This window comes from Sapajus apella, unplaced genomic scaffold, assembly GCF_009761245.1.
Source record: "Sapajus apella isolate SASKATOON/1434 unplaced genomic scaffold, GSC_monkey_1.0 scaffold16, whole genome shotgun sequence".
Classification (NCBI taxonomy): domain Eukaryota; kingdom Metazoa; phylum Chordata; class Mammalia; order Primates; family Cebidae; genus Sapajus; species Sapajus apella.
In genome coordinates, this window is record NW_022436956.1 from 20,731,038 (window position 1) to 20,751,403 (window position 20,366).

General features: G+C 38.4%; 2 protein-coding genes across 4 annotated transcripts; one reads left to right on the plus strand and one right to left on the minus strand.

The window, feature by feature from the left end:
• Positions 1-1,239: 1,239 nt before the first annotated feature.
• On the minus strand, positions 1,240-11,277 carry RBM7 (RNA binding motif protein 7). 2 transcript variants are annotated; one of them, XM_032285472.1, is made up of 5 exons: positions 11,041-11,277; positions 9,933-10,095; positions 8,847-8,934; positions 5,518-5,608; positions 1,240-4,102 (listed from the first exon to the last, which is right to left on the minus strand). In XM_032285472.1, the coding sequence occupies exons 1-5, from the start codon at positions 11,134-11,136 to the stop codon at positions 3,749-3,751; spliced, it is 792 nt and encodes a 263-aa protein (XP_032141363.1). In that variant the 5' UTR covers positions 11,137-11,277; the 3' UTR covers positions 1,240-3,748. The 2 variants fall into 2 exon arrangements, with proteins under 2 accessions (XP_032141363.1, XP_032141362.1); XM_032285471.1 differs by having other exon boundaries at positions 5,518-5,611.
• Positions 11,206-20,063, plus strand: CUNH11orf71 (chromosome unknown C11orf71 homolog). Of its 2 annotated transcripts, XM_032285473.1 has the most exons (2): positions 11,206-11,817; positions 19,867-20,063. In XM_032285473.1, exons 1-2 carry the CDS (start codon positions 11,475-11,477, stop codon positions 19,911-19,913), a joined length of 390 nt encoding a protein of 129 aa, XP_032141364.1. In that variant the 5' UTR covers positions 11,206-11,474; the 3' UTR covers positions 19,914-20,063. The 2 variants fall into 2 exon arrangements, with proteins under 2 accessions (XP_032141364.1, XP_032141365.1); XM_032285474.1 differs by lacking the exon at positions 19,867-20,063 and having other exon boundaries at positions 11,206-12,001.
• The last annotated feature ends 303 nt before the right edge of the window (positions 20,064-20,366 follow it).

A 20,366-nucleotide genomic window follows, 5' to 3' on the forward strand; every position in this document is an offset into this window, starting at 1 on the left:
GGCTGAGGCAAGAGAATCACTTGAACCCAGGAGGCAGAGGTTGCAGTGAGCTGAGATCACACCACTGCACTCTAGTCTGGGCGACAGAGCAAGACTCCATCTCAAAAAGAAAGAAAAAATACAGACTATTAAAAATGAAGAAGAGTGAGGGTATTACAAATCAAAATCCATGGGTTAACTTCAACTTCTGGCCAAGATGGAGTAACAGGGATTAGATTTGTCCTCCTGCCTGAAACAAACAACACAAAGGCAACAGACATCAGGAACAAAGGACAGCGATCCCAGAGAACAGAAAACAAATGAAGCATGATTGCCTTGCTTGCTACCTTGAGGGAATGTTCAGGCTGCAGTGTGTGGGGATGGGGGACAGGGCAGGCAGATCCTGGCAAACTCACTGAGCTCAGGAGACATGGCTGAGAGTCCAGGGAAACAAAGGCATTTGGGATGGCTGGTACACAGCACTGAAAAGCAGCAAGTTGCACAGCGAGAGAAGTCCTAGAGACCTGCAGGTTTTCTCCAGTATTCGTGAGAGAGCTGATCAGTATACAGGTTTGAAGAAACTACCTAAAGACAGAGAAAGGATTTCCCAAAAGAATTAGAGGGAATATTTCTTAGCCTTCACATGTGACCAGAATCAGTGTCTGTTCCCACTAGCCAGAATGGGTTATTTCATAACTCATGAGGCATCTACCTATTATTCAAAAGTCTTGCCTCACTAATGGGGTGAATTAACCCAAAACTAAGTACTCATGAAATGCCACCTAACAAACCTGAAAAGCAAGTCCTGAAAAGACTTTCTTGGAAGTAGTGCATAGATTGAGCAGTGAGGGACAGTTACTATGAGGACTAAAGCTGTGATGTCATCACAGGAGACTGAAGTAGCAGATGCCAAATAGGGGTCATATTAGGCTGAGAATTTTGTACTTAAGTCAGAGGCCACTGAAGCTTTAATTCAGGCGAGTGACAGATTTACATCTTCAATTTTTAAGAGTGTGGAATGAATTTGAGGAAAGTACAGGAAGCATGAAAACATTACAGTGCTGCTGGAATAATCCTGTAGAGAAAATTGCCTACTCTAAGATGGTAGCAGTGGGTACGGGGAAAGTGGGCACACACAACAAAATTATAAAGTGGGATAAAAATTTTATTTTAGATGGGGAAAGGTAGAAAATACTAGGCTAAGTATTAAGGAATTTCTTTACTGTAGTACTTGTCAGAAATTTTATGGTGCTGTTTTTGACTAAGAGAAAGTCACACAATAATACACAATGGCTTCCAAACATTTGATTTTTTTTTTTTTTGCATAACACCTTATGAGACTAGCATCCCATGGGAAACACTCTGAGAGAAACTGCTCTCTCACAAGAATAATCTCTTCTTCCTTTCTGTTGTTGTAGCTCTCCCAAAGCTGGAGCTGGAGCATCCCAAATCCGAAATCTGAAATGCTCCAAAATATGAAACTTTTTTGGAGTACCAACACAGATGTGACACTCAAGGGAAATGCTCATTGGAACACTCTGTATTTCCAGACTTGGGATGCTCAACCAGCAAGCATAATGCAAACATTCCAGAACCCAAAACACTTCCCAAGCATTTTGGATAAGGGATATTCGACCCGTACTTATGAGTTGTCTCACCAATTGTATTCAATTTTTTGAGGCTGTCTTGCACTGTCTTTTTACATGTATTTAGTTTGCTCACTTTCAGCTCACGGACCGTGAAGTGAAAAAGAAGATTCACCCGAACTTCACAAGCTTCCCCCAAAAAGTCATTGAAAAAGATTATTCTGAGTCAGGGTCACCTGTTAACCAGCATGAAAGGATCTGACCACAGGTAAAGTTGTAATAAAGCAGTATTAGGCGGGGCACAATAGTTCATGCCTGTAATCCCAGCACTTAGGCTAGGCGGGTGGATCACTTGAAGTCAGGAGTTCAAGACTAGACTGGCCAACATGGTGAAACCCCATCTCTACTAAAAACACAAAAATTAGCCGAGCATGGTGGTGCATGCCTGTAATCCCAGCTACTTGGGAGGCTGAGGCAGGAGAATCGCTTGAACCCAGGAAGTGGAGGTTGCAGTGAGCTGAGATCCAGCCATTGCACTCCAGCCTGGGTGTTGCAGCAAGACTCTGTCTCAAAAAACAATCAAACAACAAAAAAGCAGTATTCATCTTTGTTAAGTATCTACAAACCTACTGAATAAGTTTTCATATAGATAAGACACCCAATAATAATAATCTCATTGGAAACAAATTCTACTGTGAAATGCTTAAGCAAATAAATTTTTCATAATTCTTTGCTGAGTAGTTGAATAACTCAATTTACTTAGACACAGAAACACTGAGTTCATTTTTAAACAGGAAATCTAAGTGTACATAAAACTCCTAGAGACCACTGAAGGTAACTAAAGTACTCCAAACTATAATCCAGGGGTCACTGAAAATCTGATTCTGAAACATCATGCTCTATATGTACAAAAGATGTATTTTAAGATGCTCAAAATTAAAGAACTGACATTCTAAACAGCAAGCAATCAGTGAATAAAAGTATATTGGTAATTTTTTGTATACAATGTCTCTGAAGTCAGTGACATCAAAAAAAAAAAAAACACACACCCTTCCTTTTATATTTTTTTTAGTATATTAAAAAGTGACAGTACAAATGCTGTGGTATTAAAAAGGATCCTTATTTTTCAACAAATGAACTTTTGTAAACAATTCTGTAAAGGAAAACAGTATCTTTAAAAGTTTTGTTAAACAAGATTTTAAAATTTTAAAATTAGAAAATGTTAAGATTAGATTCTCTCAAAGGTTCAAACAAAAAAGCTACCTGTACAATCTCCATTAAATGTGTCTTTGTATACATCCTGGGCACTTTGAAAATGTTACAATTTTTAATGTTTGACCAACAGAGGCAGTACTTAAAGGCTTCATGAATCTTTTTCCAAAGGAGTATGCTTTCAGTAAAACATTTTACCATTTTATCTAACTATGCACTGACATTTTTGTTCTTCCTGAAAAGGGGATTTATGCTAACTCTGTATTTTTAGTGTAAAAACATACATGTAGAGATATTTCAACTTCCTGAGTGACTTATTATACCTCGAATGTGATTTAATGAACAATTACTAAAATTTTAGAATGAAACAGTATGTGTAGATCTATACTTGTATGTTCAACTAGGGTAAAGCTCAAGAGCATGTCACAGAATTTATATCTAAATTATCTAAGAAGTTAAGCAATGACTTTATCCCCAAACTTAACCAATAGCCTTCTCAAATAGAATGTTAGTAAAATGAATCACTGAAAAGTTGTATTTTTGAATTTATTAACAAAATACTGGTAGCCATTTTAGACTGTCAACTTGGATGTTTTCTATTATGTACGCCAAAATCTGATTCACTAGCCAGAAATTTCTTGCAATATAAAAAGACAATGAATAATTAAAATATCTGCTTTAGCATACAACTTTGTCCCCTCCTAAAGTGTCTAAAATGATTAGGAATTGTAGCACTTTTTTTTTTTTTTTTGCATAAAACCCTTTCCTCTTCATAAAACCCTGAGGTGAAAGGTTATTACTGTAATAAAACCACAATTCATTTTGTATGAAATTGTAGCTTTAAAAAATGTATAAAGAAATGTGACAACTTGTAAAGCTGCTCTGTACAGTTTTTCAACAAACTATTTCCTTATCAACTTAGTCAAAGGGCCTAAAATGACCCTATAAAAACAATGTCCTTTTAACACGTGTTAGTGTCGAGATGAGCGCCATTTTCCATCTCTACTACTGTCTCTTCTGTTATCATAGTCATGGCTCCAGCCATCATGATTCCTATCTTCATAGAAGAAATCATCTCTGCTTCCCCTGTAATGATGGTCAGACCCATGATCAGTGTAACGCTGTTCCCGGCTATAATGTCTATCTGTTAGGTAGGGATGAGAATTCATTCTGACTTTACGCTGTGAGGATGGGGTGTCTTGGCGCCACTGGGAGCTTGAAGACTGGTTAAAACTATGACTGTGTGATGGTGAAAATCCTGATTGATCCAGAGGTGGAGAAGCAAATTTTCCACCATATGACATTTGTCTCAAAGCACTGTTCATCTGAGGGGAGAGGAAAAGCGGAAATATTAATACTTCTAGATAGCAAAGCCAATATGTATTTGGTCAGTTATAGATAATGAAAGAAAATAAAATCACTGTTGCCTAGCGTATATTAAACACGACTAAAACTAAAGTAGTACAATAGCTTCATTAATTCCAATGTATACCTACATGATATATATACATAAATACTACTCTTTGTCCTCAAGAATGCAACTTACAGAATAAGTCACACAAAATGATTATGATGCAAAATCACTGTGTAAAACACATATAAAGAATCAGGAGGTCAGTATCATTAGGAAAGGTTTCACGAATGTGGCATATGATCTGGGTATTAAAACAATGGATGGAATATTTTAAGAAAATATTTTAAAGGGGAGATATTCCAAGAAAAGGCAATTGCACAAACAATAATAACAGGGAAACACAGAACAGGTTCACAAAATACCAGGTAATTCTGGCTGAGACAGCTTACAGATCTTAGTAAGTAGTAAACAATTAAAGGTAAGACTACAGGGTTTACTGGAACCAGACAATAAGAATCCCTAATTAATTGGGCTGCAGAAATGTGACTTTATCTTACAAACAATGGAAAGTCAATGTGCAGAGAAGATAAGCAAAACAGAACTGTAATATTAATTCTGAAATAGTGTGCAAGATGAACTAGTGTGCGGAAAATGAAGGTATCATTGACTAGACCAGTGGTTCCCAAATTCTGCCTGTGGATAAATATTACCATATGATCATTTTTAATAGTCTACAGTAAAATTAGAAAAATAGGCAATATGTGCCTAAAAGTTAACATGCTTCATACTGGTCTCTCAAATTTATTTTCACTTCTATATTTCATTTTGCAAACCTATGAAATACAAAAGCCTGGGGACTATAAGCCAAGATCACAATTTAGGCACCAAACAGTTACCAATAGCTTCCTATTTGAATAAGTGATGACAAAGATGAAACAGTAAAAGATAGCCAAGGTTTTAGGCCTAGTCTCACAATGATATTACACCACCAAAAAAAAGGTTAAGTTCAAAAAGGAACTGGTCTAGAGACCCAAGTTTATGAAGAGTCGCTCAGGATAAGGTGCAAGATCATCAGACAATGAGTAAATGATGGTTGAAAAGAAAAACAAATACAAAAGCAGTTTTACTTCTATTTCTTCAGTCTTTCAAGTTTATATTTCAGCCCAGTGAAAACTAAAATGAGTGCTCAATCTAAAAAGATCATGCTAGTCTAACAAAAATTTGGGAAAAGGGTATCTAAAAAGTCCATTTACGCCTTGAGGACTAAAGGAATAAAACCGCCAACTTAACAAAGTTAATTAAAAACCAGTTACTTGATACAACAGGAACATTTTAACAAAGCATGGTTTGTTTTTGGCAATTCAAGTTGAAAAACAGTCAACCTACCACTGCTTGTCTCTGAAAATTTTCTGGAGAAGAGAAAGATCTCTGAATTATCTGTGCTGATGGAGTCATGTTATCCACAGTTCTTTCGTACCTGCTAAAAGTAAAACCAATATATAACCATTCAATAATTATTTACTAAATGACAACCACAAGCAAAACACATTTCTCAAAGGTCAGAATGAACAAGACAGACAAGGTATCTGCTCCCATGCAGCTAGAATAAGAATACAGACAAGATATTTTCTCATGATTTTAAGTGATAAAATATATGATTAAAGATCAAGTAGAAGTGAAACAGATAGGAGGTTCCCCTACCTTTTACCTGGCAAGGGACTGTCTTTCTAAAAAGGTGACAATTGTGGTAAAAACTGAACACCAAGGTTACCTGGAGGCAAAACCTTCCCAGCTGAAAGGACTAGCACAGGGGTGAGCAACTATAGCCGGTAGGCCAAACTGCCAAATTCAGTTTTCCCTAAACAAAGTGTTATTGGAACATAGCCACACCTTGGTTTTGTATTATCTATGACTACTTTAGTGCTACAATGGCAGAGACAGAAACAGTATCTCCTGCAAAGTCTAAAATATAAACTATGGGTCAGGTGCGGTGGCTCACGCCTGTAATTCCAGCGCTTTGGAAGGTTGCGGCGGGTGGATTACCTGAGATCAGGAGTTTGAGACCAGCCTGACCAACATGGAAAGACCCCATCTCTACTAAAAATAGAAAAATTAGCTGAGTGTGGTGGTGCATGCCTGTAATCCCAGCTACTCAGGAGGCTGAGGCAGGAGAATCACTTGAACCTGGGAGGCGGAGGTTGCAGTAAGCCGAGATCACACCATTGCACTCCAGCCTGGGCAACAAGAGTGAAACTCCATCTCAAAAAAATGAATAAATAAAAAATAAAACATTAACTATATAGCCCTTTCTATAAATAATTTGTCAGTCCCTGAGCTAATGCAAAGACCTAGATTGAAAACTAAAATGAAAAGAATTTGATCAACTAGATATGCGGAATGAGGAAAACAGAAGAAATAAAGGATCAGATCTAGACTTTTGGCTGGAGCAATTAGGTAGACATTTCCTGAGACAGAAAAGAAAGGTTTTCAGAGGTAAGACGTTAAGAGTCCTACAACATGCATAGGATATTACTTTTGAGGATTTACGCCTTATTCCTTACTTCCTATAGGAGTAACTTGCTCTACAGAAAAACTCACTTTAATAATGTTTTAAATTATTTTAAAATGTCATTAGAATCAAATAACCAACTGGCTGGTCTTACAGTTTGAATCTTTTAATTTTCAGTTTTCTCTAATCAGGTTATATTATCTGTATGCTAAAGGGGGGGAGTACAATTTATATTATAAAAATTACAAACTCTCTAGCCTTTGATTAAAACCAAAGTATTTACTTGTACATTTTTCGCAAAGAAACTCTTTAAAGAAAGAGAGTGTCTCGCTATGTTGCCTAGGCTGGTCCCAAACTCAATGCCTCAAGTGGTCCTCCCACCACAGCCTTCCAAGTAGCTGGGACTACAGGCATGGGTCACTGCACCTGGTTTTTTTTACCCTGCAAGAAATTGGGCAGGAAACTTTTTATTTTCCTCCACCTAGGATGCCTTTGAAGATTTCATTAAAGTGGCTGGAAGTGCTTTAAATTCCAACTTTACCAAGAAATGTTTGAACACTGTTAGTTAACTTCAGCTGGCAAGAAGGAATACCAGGAAGATACCCTGTTTGCACTATTGCTTGCTTACAATTCCACCTTCCAGTATCTCTTCATATCCATCCACTTCTCTCTAGCTCATGGCACCACCTTAATCTAAACTATCAACCTCACCCATCAATAGCTTCCTTGCTACACTGCTACCACTATCAATACCCTGCTACCAAATCCTCACTGCTGTATTTTCACACTTGTGCCCTCCAGTCCATTCTCCCATTGCAACCAAACACCTCTTAAAATATAAACTTGTTCCTATCAGTATTCTACCTAAAACATTTCATTGCCTTCCTACTCTATTTTAGGGTAAAACCTCAAAATCCTGCTAAATAGTTTACAAGACCCTCTCCAGCCTATCTACCAATATCCCCTACTGCTCTCCATTTTCATTCCTTATGATCTAGGTACACTGGCTTCTTTCAGTTCCACATTCCTCTATATCATCTCCTTCTCTGAAAATTTTCTCACTGCCCTTTCTACTCTTTTTTTAGAGAGCTTATTACAGTAATAGAACAGAGAGTCGCAAAAATATATATAATACGTGTCTTCATTTAGACTTAAAGCTCCTCCCCAGAGTGGTTAGGCTTAATTACACTATACTGCCTGGGTTTGAATCCCAGCCCACTGAACTTGAGCAAGTTAACCTCCACTCTTCATTTCCCTCCATATATAAGGTAGAGATAAAAATAATCCCTACCCTCATAAAACTGCTGTGAGGAATAAATGAAATCATATATGTAAAAGATTTGGTGAAGAACCTGACATATGGCAAGTATTTATTAAATCTTTCTTAAATGACTCTTAAATAGCTCTATGGATATACCAGGAAAAAACTGTCAGGCCGGGCGCGGCAGCTCATGCCTGTAATCCTAGCACTTTGGGAGGCCAAGGTGGGTGGATCAATTGAGGTCAGGAGTTCAACACCAGCCTGGCCATCATGGAAAAACCCCATCTTTAAAAAAAAAACAAAAAAAACTGTCCCTGGTAAAATATTAACCTTCCCAAAGCAAATAAAATTATTTAAGTAAATATGATACCTTTTAATACTCAGTACCTGAAGGGATTTTCCAAATCATTTAATTCAACTTCTTTTCCTTACACATGGGAAGATGGGACTAACGAAAGGAGACTAGCTCAAGATTACACAACCGATAGAGGCAGACCTTGAATCCAATTCTAGGAATTCGTAGTTCAGTAGTCTGCTGACTAATTAGTATTTTTCAACTGTAAGTAACAACCAATTAATGATTGCAAAATAAATAGAAAATTTTTAAAAATGAAGTAAAATAGAAAATAGAAATGCAAGTAGTGGGGGTAAATAATGTTTTCAGAAATTTTGTTTCAAGTGTATACATATACTGTACACATATGTGGGCATGGTTATGTTGCTACAAATGAACGTATACTTATACATAAGTACCTATTTTAAGGGAACTATATACAATGTGTTTGTCTATAGCCCCCTTAGAATAGATATATAACAATAACCCCAAAAGGCAGAAGAATAAAGACATAGGACCATAAAAAAGGAAACTATTTACTCATGTGTTTTGAGGCTATTCCCTGTAAGAATTCCTGATAAATGATCTTAACAATAAGTGAGAAATATTACCTGCTAGGAGATGCGGAGGTAGGGCTTGAATTTCCGACATGATGCTGGGGATATGACAAACTGACATCTTGCGATGCATGACTACTTCCTAAAATGAAATAATTTGAAAAATTATTTTTGACAGAAAATTTAACTTGAAATTTTGTCTTCACACTTGAAATTACTCCAAAAAGGTAAACACAATCTAAAAGAGAAAAATCTCAAACTGCTAGCCAGGCACGTTGGTTCATGCCTGTAATCCCAGCACTTTGAGAGGTCAAGGGGATCACAAGGTCAGGAGTCATGAGGATCACGAGGTCAGGAGTCATGAGAATCATGAGGTCAGAAGTCATGAGAGTCACGAAGTCAGGAGTTCAAGACCAGCCTGACCAACATGGTGAAACCCCATGTCTATTAAAAATACGAAAATTAGACGGGCGTGGTGGCACGCACCTGTAATTCTAGCTGCTCAGGAGGCTGAGGCAGGAGAATCGCTTGAACCTGGGAGGCGGAGGTTGCAGTGAGCTGAGATCACACTACTGCACTCCAGCCTGGGCAACAGAGCAAGACTGTTTGAGACTCTGTCTCAAAAAACAAACAAACAAAAAGTCTCAAACTGCTGTAGACTGCTTTACAGTTTCATCAGAGTGAACATTATAAGTGTATAATATCGGGTAAGCAAAACAAAGCATTCCATAAATATCCAATCTGACCATATTTTTCTAATCACCACCCTAAATTGTAAGACTGGATACATGGAAAGTTTCATCCTCACATGATCAAGAATCAAAACATATAAAAGTAATTACAAAGCAGCCAGAAGTATTTTCAGAAAATAAACCTAGCTCTTTTCAGAGCTCTCAAGCCCAACTCTCTTAGTGATACAGTTTATGTTCTTTTCACTAACTCAAAATGAAATTTTAAGCTCAGTTTTAAAATTATAATTTCAAAATCTGTCAATGTTACCTGTTTTCAGGGATATATAAAGTTTGCTATTCACAATGCTTAAGAAAGCAGTTTCATCTACAAATAAGAGGTTCTTTAAAATTAATAATAAATTTAAAAACAGCAGGAAACAATGCCCCCCTAACCTCATTGGACAGTTACCTGATCTAAATTGAATTTTGATAGGCCTTCCATAAAGTTTGATTCCATTAAGTAGATTCATTGCATAAGGAACAGATACTTCATGTTTGAAATTCACAAATGCAAACTGCTTTGGTTTACCATCCTTATCTTTTGGAATTTTCACCTTTATTACTGGCCCAGCCTACAAACAAAAAGGCATTTAGAATGTAAATAAAGACACTCACCGAAAATACTCGAATTTTACAAATAAGAGATGACAAAGTTTAAAAACAACAGAAATGTAATCAGAAACTTCCTTTAAAACTGATGCACCGATTTCCATTTTGGCTACAGTAAACATCCTAGTTATGATTGAACATTAGATTTATTTATTTGGGGAAGGGGGCCTATAAGGAACTGGAAACACCATCACTTTTGCAAATCACAGTAATGTATGGCTTCTTAACATAGTGACCAATCAGCATTATTTTGCCACTCTGTGAAAATGAACATTTATCAAGAACAAGAGAATGATTTTCTTGGACTAAAAACTGACTTTTGTATTGATTAATCAAACAGTATCACTTATTATGGGACAGGGCTAGGGGGAATGGGATACTCAGAATCTACCACACATTTTAATACAGCAACACTAAAATGCTGTTTTTCTATGGAGTACTTAACGATTTTATTTTATGTATTTTAACAATGCTGTAAGTTTATAAGCAAACTTTAAGGGAACACAGACACAAATAAATTAAAATATTACGTTCCCAGTCAGATAAACCAAAGGCAAATCATCCTAAGAGGACGATGAGAACAGGAGGAATAAGAAAAAGCACTGCTCAACGAAGACCCTACACACGCACTATGTGCCTAAGGACCCCCGGATCTCTACCACGGGAAGCTTGACCGAGGATCCCTCCACCACCTTTAGTCGTCACTTTTGGCCTAAACGAAGCAAGATCTTCCAGGAAAGCGACACCCAGCGAGCGTTTCCCAACTCAGACGCGCCCTTCACCCCCAAACAGCCACCCATCCGGTCCCCAGAAGGCCGAGCTCGCGCGAAGAAAACGGGGTGGCCGCTGGGCCGGGCCCTAGGCCAGACGGAAAACGAAAGGCAAAAGGACCGATCCCAGACGCTTACCTGGTGGAAAAGCTCGAAAAGGAGCTCCTCGGTGACTTTCGTTTCAAGGTTGCCCACAAAGAGCGTGCGATCCGCTTCCGCCGCCGCCGCCCCCATATCAACGTCGCCCCCTCCCTAACCTGGCCAAAGGGTCGAGGCCAACGCACTCACTGCGCAATCTCGGAAGCCCCACGTCCTCACGCTCCCCTGCGTCACCGTCGTAAACGCCCGTTGCGTTTGCACTCTAGGCGTCGACGTGCGCGGACGGACTGCGCATGCTCGCGAGGGTGGTGCTCATTAAAGGCAAGGCGGCTTCTTGCTCTTCCGCCGGCCCAGTTATGGCTTCCGGTGTCGTTAGTCGCGGGTTCCGAGACAGGCTGGACTGATCTAGGGAGTCGCGAAGGGCCTGCCTAGACCAAGAGGCGTAACGCCAATACTGCGGGCAGTGTTTGAAGATGGCCCTAAACAGTGTGTCCCTGTCCGCCGGTGATCAGAGAAGCAGGGTGGCCTACCGCTTTTCCCACGGCGACCTCAGCCCGCCGGCGTTACCATTGGCGATGGTCTCTGGAGACGGCTTCCTTGTTTCCAGGACCGAGGCAGTTCATCTAGAACCTCGGCAGGCTGTGCGACCAAGCGTTCGGGCCGAGAGCCGTCGAGTGAATGATGGAGGCCGGGGCCGGAGCTGGAGCCGGAGCCGGAGCCGGAGCCGCCTCGCCCGATTCTCACCCTACCCATTACCTGGCGTTAAATCCGATCTCTTAAGAAGTGTGCTGCAACAGCGTTTGATTGCATTAGGCGGTGTCATCGCAGCTCGACTTTCAGTTTAAACGAACTCCTTTCTTCTGGCCCTCAATTAGCTTGTAAACACGCCTCTTTAAAATCCTTTGTTGGTGTAGCAGCAATCTTGTTGTCTTATTTTTAGATGGATTTATTTTCATTTAATATAATACGTGGGAGTTATATGAATATATCTTAGCACTAACGGAAGTATAACAGTTGATTGATTCAGGTGGTTTTATGCAGCCAGAATGATTGGATCAGGGAAGGAGGGGCGGAAGGGATTTTCTTTTTTCTTTTTTTTTTTTTTTTTTTTTCAAGACGGGGTTTCACCACGTTGGTTAGGCTGGTCTCAAACTTCAAACCTCAGGTGATCCGCCCGCCTCAGCCTCCCAAAGTGCTGGGATTACAGGCGTGAGCCACTGCACCCAGCGGGATTTTCTTAAGTCGTCTCAAAGCTGAGCTAATAGGACCACCCTTCCCAGCGATCAACAATCCTTTCATTCAGCTTTTGTTCACAACTTTCCAACAAGGAATCCCAAAATTCCAGCTTCCTGTCTACCTAACTCAGACACTTTACTTTTACTTCTGTTGGCGAAAAAAAAATGCTCCTTTTTATTACACTGACTTATCCTTCCATCTTTTTCTCAGCATTTACCGTCTTCCATCTCTCCCTTCACTTTTTTTTTCGGATATGTCTACAAACTCCAATCTCAGTCACACTAAAAATAAGAACAAAACCTAAACCTTACTGTTCTTTCAAATTATTAAATTAATTTACATTTCTTTCTTTGGCAAAGGTTCCAAATAAATTTTTCCTTGGTATTTGTAATTTTACTATTTGCATTCAATCCCAGCGTCTTAATCTGAATCTGCTGTCCCAAAATACGCTGGTGAAAACATTAGTTGTACAGTCTCCTATCAGAAAGCTGTTCATCTGCTCACTGTATTGCCCTCCTTGAAATTTGTGTTTACTCTTCAACTAACAATATTTCGGGATCCCTGGAGTAAACACTGTGTATGAACTTTACACAGTCTGGCCATCAAAAAAGAGCACAGTATATTCTAGAGGGGAGGCTACTAAATGAATAGGAATCACCACACTGGGCTGTTTATTAGGCACAGCAGTAAACCTAACTACTGGTTCCAGTGGCTTTCCATAATACTGCACTATCCTGGTTCTTCTTTTACCTGACTGATCACTTCTTGTTTGCTGATGTTTTATGTTCTCTTAATCATACATTTCCCAGTGTTTAAAGGGTTGTATTGAGAAAGTTAATGGGTTTTGTAAGCGCCTGCTCTTTATATAAGCTGTTAGACTAGCTTTTTCCCCTCAGACTCTTGTTTAGACTTCCTTAAAATAATTATGTTCAGATAAAGCAGTCTCCCGATACACCACGTAGTATTGAATTGTTAAAACTACATTTTAAGAAGAATGTTGATTAAACAAGGTAGCTTCCATAAGAGGCTGAGAATTAATATATTGAGAATTCTAGAAACAAGATCATAGGAAGAATGCAAGAATAGTAATAGCTACCTTTTATTGGGTGGTATGTGCAAGTCAATGTGCTAGGACTTTTTATTGTTTATAGAGAGATTTATTGAGAACTTACTCTTACTTGCTACTGCCTGCAGTAGACACTTAGAATAAAGTGGTAAGCATGATAAAGTCTCTGTTCCTAAGGAGCTTTATACGTTATTTGATTCTCACAGCACCCCACAAGAGGGGTATTTTACTTTCGTTTTGTTGCTGAAAAACAGCCTGAAGGGGATAAAATAAACTTTCCAAGGTCATACAGCTACTAAATGATAGAGCCCTGCAGCCTTTCAAATGAGGTGCCTCATCTGAATGCAAAAAAGTGACTTGAGTAACTATTTTCTCTATTTTCCCAAGGGTAATATGTAACTAATATTTCAAATAACTAAAAAGAAGTTAGTTTGTAACATACAATTGATGCCTTAACCTGGGCTTTACAAAAACTCATGGTTGAAAAGGGAATTCCAAACGATAACCAGAGTTTCAGACTGGGGAAGAAAAAATTAAAGCTGAAAATAAAGACTTTCTTAAAACTTAGAGATGACTAGTAGTGGCCGGGCGCGATGGCTCACACCTGTAATCCTAGCACTTTGGGAGGCTGAGGTGGGTGGATCACGAGGTCAGGAGTTCAACTATCCTGGCCGGCATGGTGAAACCCCATCTCTACTAAAAATACAAAAATTAGCCAGGTCTGGTGGTGTGTGCGTGTAATCCCAGCTACTGAGGAAGCCGAGGCAGGAGAATTGCTTGAACCCAGGAGGTGGAGGTTGCAGTGACCTGAGTCATGCCAGGGCACTCCAGCCTAGGTGACAGAGCAGGACTGTCTCAGAAAAAAAGAAAGGGCGGGGGAGATGCCTAGTAGTGGAAAATACCACCTCAAAAGGTAACGAATTAGCTGCCAGAAAGTTCAGATAGAGGCATCCTATGAAGGATTTTGTCAAAGGAATTCTCATAGTGTGAAATACAACTAGATGACTTCTTTTTTTCCCCATTTAGTATATAATCCTATGCTTTAAAAAATTAATGTGGTTAAAATTGGAAATGGGAAATTGGGGCATGAGAAGAGAAAAATTAGGTATGACACATCGGGTGACCATATCAGCAAATTGAGGCACTTGGGAGTGGAAGAGAGTGCTATCAATTATGCTGAGGTGACAGGCAGAGCAGTTGCCTCATATAATTATCACCTACAAAATGATTCAGCATTAAATATGCCTTGGAAGCGTATTTTTTAGCCTGTGAGGGAAAAGAAGATGAGATTTGTCAAATGAAGGAACAAAAGTCACAAAAGTGCATTAAAACAAGGGAGGGCCAAGTGGAAGTGAGTTCATTTCTGTTTGTTCTGGAATGGGGTAATCAAGAATAGGGCTTTGGTTGAATAATAATGTATGTTCAGTAGAAAAGAAAATGGTGTGGTTTATGTTTTGTTTGGGAGGGGAGAACCCTGTTTACATTAAAGTGCTCCATTATTTTAAATCTGAGTCAATGGATATCTAAATTCTCGTTCTTAACCTCTGCAGTAGCATTCAAGTTACAATGTGACCCTTGAGTCACAAAGACTATATTGTAGAAGCACGAACCAACCTAAACCTCTTTTTAATTAAATTATCTAAAGCAGAGACAATTAAGTTTCCCAAGAGCAGACCATATTATTAAGCATCCATATATTAGTGCACAAAATGAATTTTTATATAATATCAATGATTAAACATAGCGTGTTGTCATTCTAAAAGAGATGAGTTTTAAGAGTAGTCCCAAACAATTACACTTCTGTAAGTTTTTAAAAAGCCATTGTAACTTTCAGTTTGTTTGTATTGCCCCTTCTTCTATCACACTAAGCAACTGGCTAGCATATGTTGAAGTGGGGTCCTAATAAGATATTTATTTCCTCTATTCATCAGCACTAAAACTCCTAAAAAGCAGTTTTAAGAACTCTGAAAAGAAGAATTGTGTGATTTTTTTTGTTTGTTTTAATATCCATTTGGGAGATAGAAAAAAAGAGACCAATGAGATTGCTTCCCTCAGTAGCCAGACCTGGTGATAAAGGTAACTTTAAGAGGGCTGACAGAAGGTAGAAAAGAAAAAGAAAGGAGGACGAAAAGTCCAACTGGAAGAAAAGAATATGGTTCAGCTGTCTTTCCGGCAGAATTAATGTAGGTCTTTTATTCCCTTGGTAAGTTTATCCAGATCCCACTAAGGTGCAGCTTTTATTTTCTTAATTTCTATGAAGAGTGTACCAATTTTTCTAGTCAACAAAATGTGTTTGAATACTATGACTCCATACCACCTGTGTCCTGTCCTTGCTGCCTATTTCCATTCAATTGCAAAGTCCTGCCTAATTGAAATTCACAATGTATTTATGTTAGCTTTTGGTAATCACTCTTATCACCTGGACTATATTTACCTGAACATATCGCCTGTTTTCTTTGCCTCTGTCTCTCTACTTCATCCTTAATGTATGTAGCCTCCAAATGAATATTCCTAAAGCACATAAGCACATATTCCTGATTATATAACTAATACTTCATTGTTTCCCAAAGTATAGTCTACAAAACTTCTATTAGAAATACAAGCCACCTCTTTGAAAAAAGGACATGAGACCAATGAATTTGACAAGCACATGCTTTATTGCCTTCTTAGAGAGCCATAATGTGTAAGGGCATGTGAAAGGTTCAGAAAAAGAAATCTGTTTGGCGTTGTTTCAAATAGTGTTTCACAAATGTATTTGTCCATAAGTTTAAAATATTTGCATACTACTGCCTTCCTGAGGAGCCTGTCTTCTACAGAAACATAATTAGAAATGCTGTACTTAAAAAGCTCTGTTGGGTCCCTACTGGATCCAATTTTTCAGATATTAGGAATGGATTTTTATGTAGTGTGGCAGATTTTGGTAAGCTTCCAGAATTTTAGGAGTGGGGCAGGGTGGGTTGGGCCTGTAGTCCCAGCTACTTGGGTGGCTGAGATGGGAGAATCCCTTGAGCCCAGGAGTTGGAGGAAATGTAGTGAACTATAATCACACCACTGCACTCCAGCCTGGCCCACAGAGGGAGACTCCCTCTAAACAAACAAACAACATCATCCAAACGTCATCCATTAGGCAGATAGGCTGGTTTTCTCACTCCTGGTTTGATAAGGTTCAACCCTGTCTTTACTGCACGTGATGACCCATACCTATCAATGTCTTTGGCAAGTGGGTGGGAGAAGGGATTACCTAGACACTGAGGATCAAAATTGACATTGTTATTGATGACAGACATTAGGAACATCCCCTGATGAATACAGGGGGGTGCAAGTGTTATCTTAACAATGATAATAATGTATTTTCTTTTTAAAGTAACAGTTTACTTGGCTCCTTATTTCACCAGAATATCTGAAGGCTGCCCTACTTCAAAATGCACTGCTAAATCAGAGGAAGAAAATATTGCTTTCAACTTCCCAAAGACCTGAGAGTCACCGAAGCAGTGTAACTCCAATACATTGCACACTTCAAAAACGGACATTTAAGGCTTTCCATAATCTGACCAGGCTGCATTGCCAGCCTTTTCTCCTTAATTCCCCCAGGTGGTTGCTGCTCTTCTCTGCATCTGTGCCTATGCCTATTCTAGTCTCCTTAATTAAATTGCTTGTTCCTTCTCATTTTTTGTCAAACTTTTATCCATCTAGATTAGTAATGGCTCTTTTCATTCAAAGAACACACTTATTTTAATCAGGTTAAGCAAAAAATGGACTATATTGACTGACAGAGCTGGGAAGGCAGAGGGCACCTCCTCTCTCATTCTGTTCAAGTATTTGCGTGGGACTTCACAGATAACACCAGGGATAGAGGTGTAATCTATGTCTTATCTCTCCTCTGTAGAAGCTCCTGAGGGTAGACAACATGTCTAAATTTAGTCAGCGCCCAAAGAGTAAATACTTAATGAATGCCTGTTGAATGACTGAATAACCTTCGCAGACAGGCTAACTCTCCTTGGAATCAAAATCCAAGAATAGAACATGTCAGGAAGGCAAGGGCATAAATTGTAGTCTCTTTGGTCTAAAATTATCTAATTTCCTGGGCAAATAAGACTAACATGGTAAGATAAATATTTCTTAAAGGGTAACGTCAATTTGAAATCAACCTGTCTCTAGGAATACAACCTAAAGTTAGATCCTAATCCAAGATGTGGACAAATATTTATGAATATAAATATGAATATAAATATGAATATAAATATTTAATGCATTTATCATTTTTCTGTTTATAATTTTAAAAACCAATGGAAACCTATGTCCAAAATAGATGATGGATTTAAAAAACTATACTATCAACTATGCTATATTCTAGTTTGCTGCTAACCACTTTCACAAGGATTCTTTTATTTAATCCTGACAATCATGTTATCACAAGGATTGGCAAACATTTTCTGAAGACCTAAGTAGTAAATATTTTAGACTTTGTGGTCCAAGAGGCAAAATCAAACCTCTTATGTAAATACTTATATAACAAGAGAGAAAGCAAACTTTCACAAAATTTGTCCTAATGAAATTCAAAGTATAATACTAATTAAATACGATTTTTTTGTAGTGCTAATGCTTTCAAGGAAAAGATGGAAGTCTTTTTGGAGGGATACCATTTCACTTAACACAAAGTTAAGTGTTCTTTATCATCAAAATCAATAGCAGATGCACATCTATAAATGCTGATTTTAAATGAGATTTTATGTATTTCATCTTCAAAATGTCTTTTCATACAGTTAGGTACTGACAAATACTGATATGAATCCACAGGCGTATGATTTTAATTGAACATATTCATCGTTGGGAAGGCATTTATACAATTCTATTACATTTTTCTCTTGATATTTGCCTTTTAGCCTGTCCTTACATTGCAGATTAATTGCTACCAATTGAACTAGAAGCTCCTTAATTGCACAGTTAAAGGGACTTTGAATTGTGAACATTTTCTTTGCACTTACGTCCAGGTCCAAAAGACACTGTTAGACCTCTACTTTGAGCTTGTAAAATTTATCTACTGCAAATGTGCGTGGGTATGGAGATCTTGCTTCATGTTTTAACTTTTAACATATAGGAAGGCATAAAGCAGTTTGAGATGCTGGTGTTCAGACAACATTAGTTATTGTTGAAATGACTTTAGCACCATATAAGTGTGGCATGTAAGAGCTGTTTGCCTTATAATTTTAGGTTTGAGAAACATAAGTCTGCAGCAAAAGCTAATTTCTGAAGCCGTTCACAGTTCAATAACAGTGGTTAAAGGTAGTTCTTCCAAGCATTTCTAAATGTACCAACCATCCTTAGCTGGAGGGCTGTACAAAACTAGCAGAGGGCTAGATGTAGCCTTCAGGCCTTAGTTGCAGAGAATTTTAATAACTGCCTAAGGGCACAAAACTATTTAGTGGTGGAGGGAGTATTCACTTGTTGAGTATGTAATACCATTTATCATGCTAGAGTGGCCAGTGGGCAGATCTGGCATGAGATTTTCTGTGGCTAACAGTTTTTTTTTTCTTAAAAAGATGCATTTTTTTTTTTTTTTTTTGAGACAGGGTCTTGCTCTGTTGCCCAGGCTGGAGTGCAGTGGCGTAATCATGGCTCACTGCAGCCTTGACCTTTTGGTCTCATGTAATTCTGCCACCTCAGCTTCCCCAGTAGCTGGGACTATACAGGCACAAACCACCATACCCAGTTAATTTTGTTGTTGTTGTTGTTTTGAGACGGAATCTTACTCTGTCACCCAGACTGGAATGCAGTGGCATGATCTCGGCTCACTGCAACCTCCACCTGAGGGTTCAAGACATTTTCCTGCCTCAGCCTTCTCAGTAGCTGGGATTATAGGTGTCCACCACAGCACCTAACTAAATTTGTATTTTTGTAGAGACGGGATTTCAAATGTTGGCCAGACTGGTCTTGAACTCCTAACCTCCAGTGATCCACTCACCTCGGCCTTCCAAAGTGTTGGGATTACAAGCATAAATCACAGCTCCTGGCCCCTAGCTAATTTTTTTTGTAGAGACAGGGTTTTGCCATTTTGCCCAGGCCTGTCTTGAATTCCTGGGCTCAAGTGATCTGCCAGTCTCGGCCTCCCAAACTGTTGAGATTACAGGCATGAGCCACCATGCCTGGCCACAATATTTATATGTACAAAACAGTATAAGTAAAATGCACCAATACCTATATACCTACCATTCAAGTAAAATATTGCTCCACACTTTAAATCTCTTACTTTCTCCCGCCAAACATAATCGTTGCCCTGAATTTGGTGTTTTGCATTCCTGTGCTTTATTTTTTTAAACGGCTTTAACTGCATGTGTATCCCTGATGTATCCCTAAGTGTAATATCTAATTGTTTTACATGTTTTAAAACAATATAATGATATTATATTGCACATATTCTTTTGTGACTTGCTTATTTTCCCCACTGAATTTTATCAGCGTATGTTTAGAAATAAAACTAAATTTGAATGCCTTTTGCTAGGACATGCATTTTCGGTTACCACCACCCCCTGCCATGTTATACTCATCAATTTTGTATATTTTAGTTACTACCTGGCCCCTGAAGCCATTTGAGATGGTGTTCAATGTATAGCCATTCAAATACTTTTGAAATTGTATTAATATGAACCTATTTGTGATATAATTAATTTATATTATATAAGACGAAAATTGGATATGAAATTATATGTATTATGTGATTTTACCTATATGAATCAAATTTGCATTAAAAAACTAGAATTGCCAAAATGTTATGGCATTTTGTGTGACATGTACTTTGCTCATTATATTTTTCTGAATGTATAATTGTAAATTTTAATCAGAAAACATATTTGTTTTATTTTTACTTTTTGTAGAGATGGGATTTTTCTATGTTGCCCAGGCTGGTCTTGAACTCCTGACCACAAGTAATCCTCAAATCTCAGCCTCACAAAGTCCTAGTGTTACAGGTGTGAGCTCCCATGCCCAGCCAGAATTTTTTTTTTTTTTTTTTGAGACGGAGTCTTACTCTTGTACCCCACGCTAGAGTGCAGTGGTGGGATCTCAG

Excerpts from the sequence above, each read along its gene's own strand:
- RBM7 (XM_032285471.1), bottom strand. The coding sequence starts at position 11,136 with ATGGGGGCGGCGGCGGCGGAAGCGGATCGCACGCTCTTTGTGGGCAAC. Across the intron at positions 8,935-9,932 it reads CAAAATTCAATTTAGATCAG|GAAGTAGTCATGCATCGCAA; the intron begins GTAACTGTCCAA and ends ATTTCATTTTAG. Across the intron at positions 4,103-5,517 it reads ATTTTCAGAGACAAGCAGTG|ATGAACAGTGCTTTGAGACA; the intron begins GTAGGTTGACTG and ends CTCTCCCCTCAG.
- CUNH11orf71 (XM_032285473.1), top strand. The coding sequence starts at position 11,475 with ATGGCCCTAAACAGTGTGTCCCTGTCCGCCGGTGATCAGAGAAGCAGG. Across the intron at positions 11,818-19,866 it reads GCGTTTGATTGCATTAGGCG|TTACTACCTGGCCCCTGAAG; the intron begins GTGTCATCGCAG and ends TGTATATTTTAG.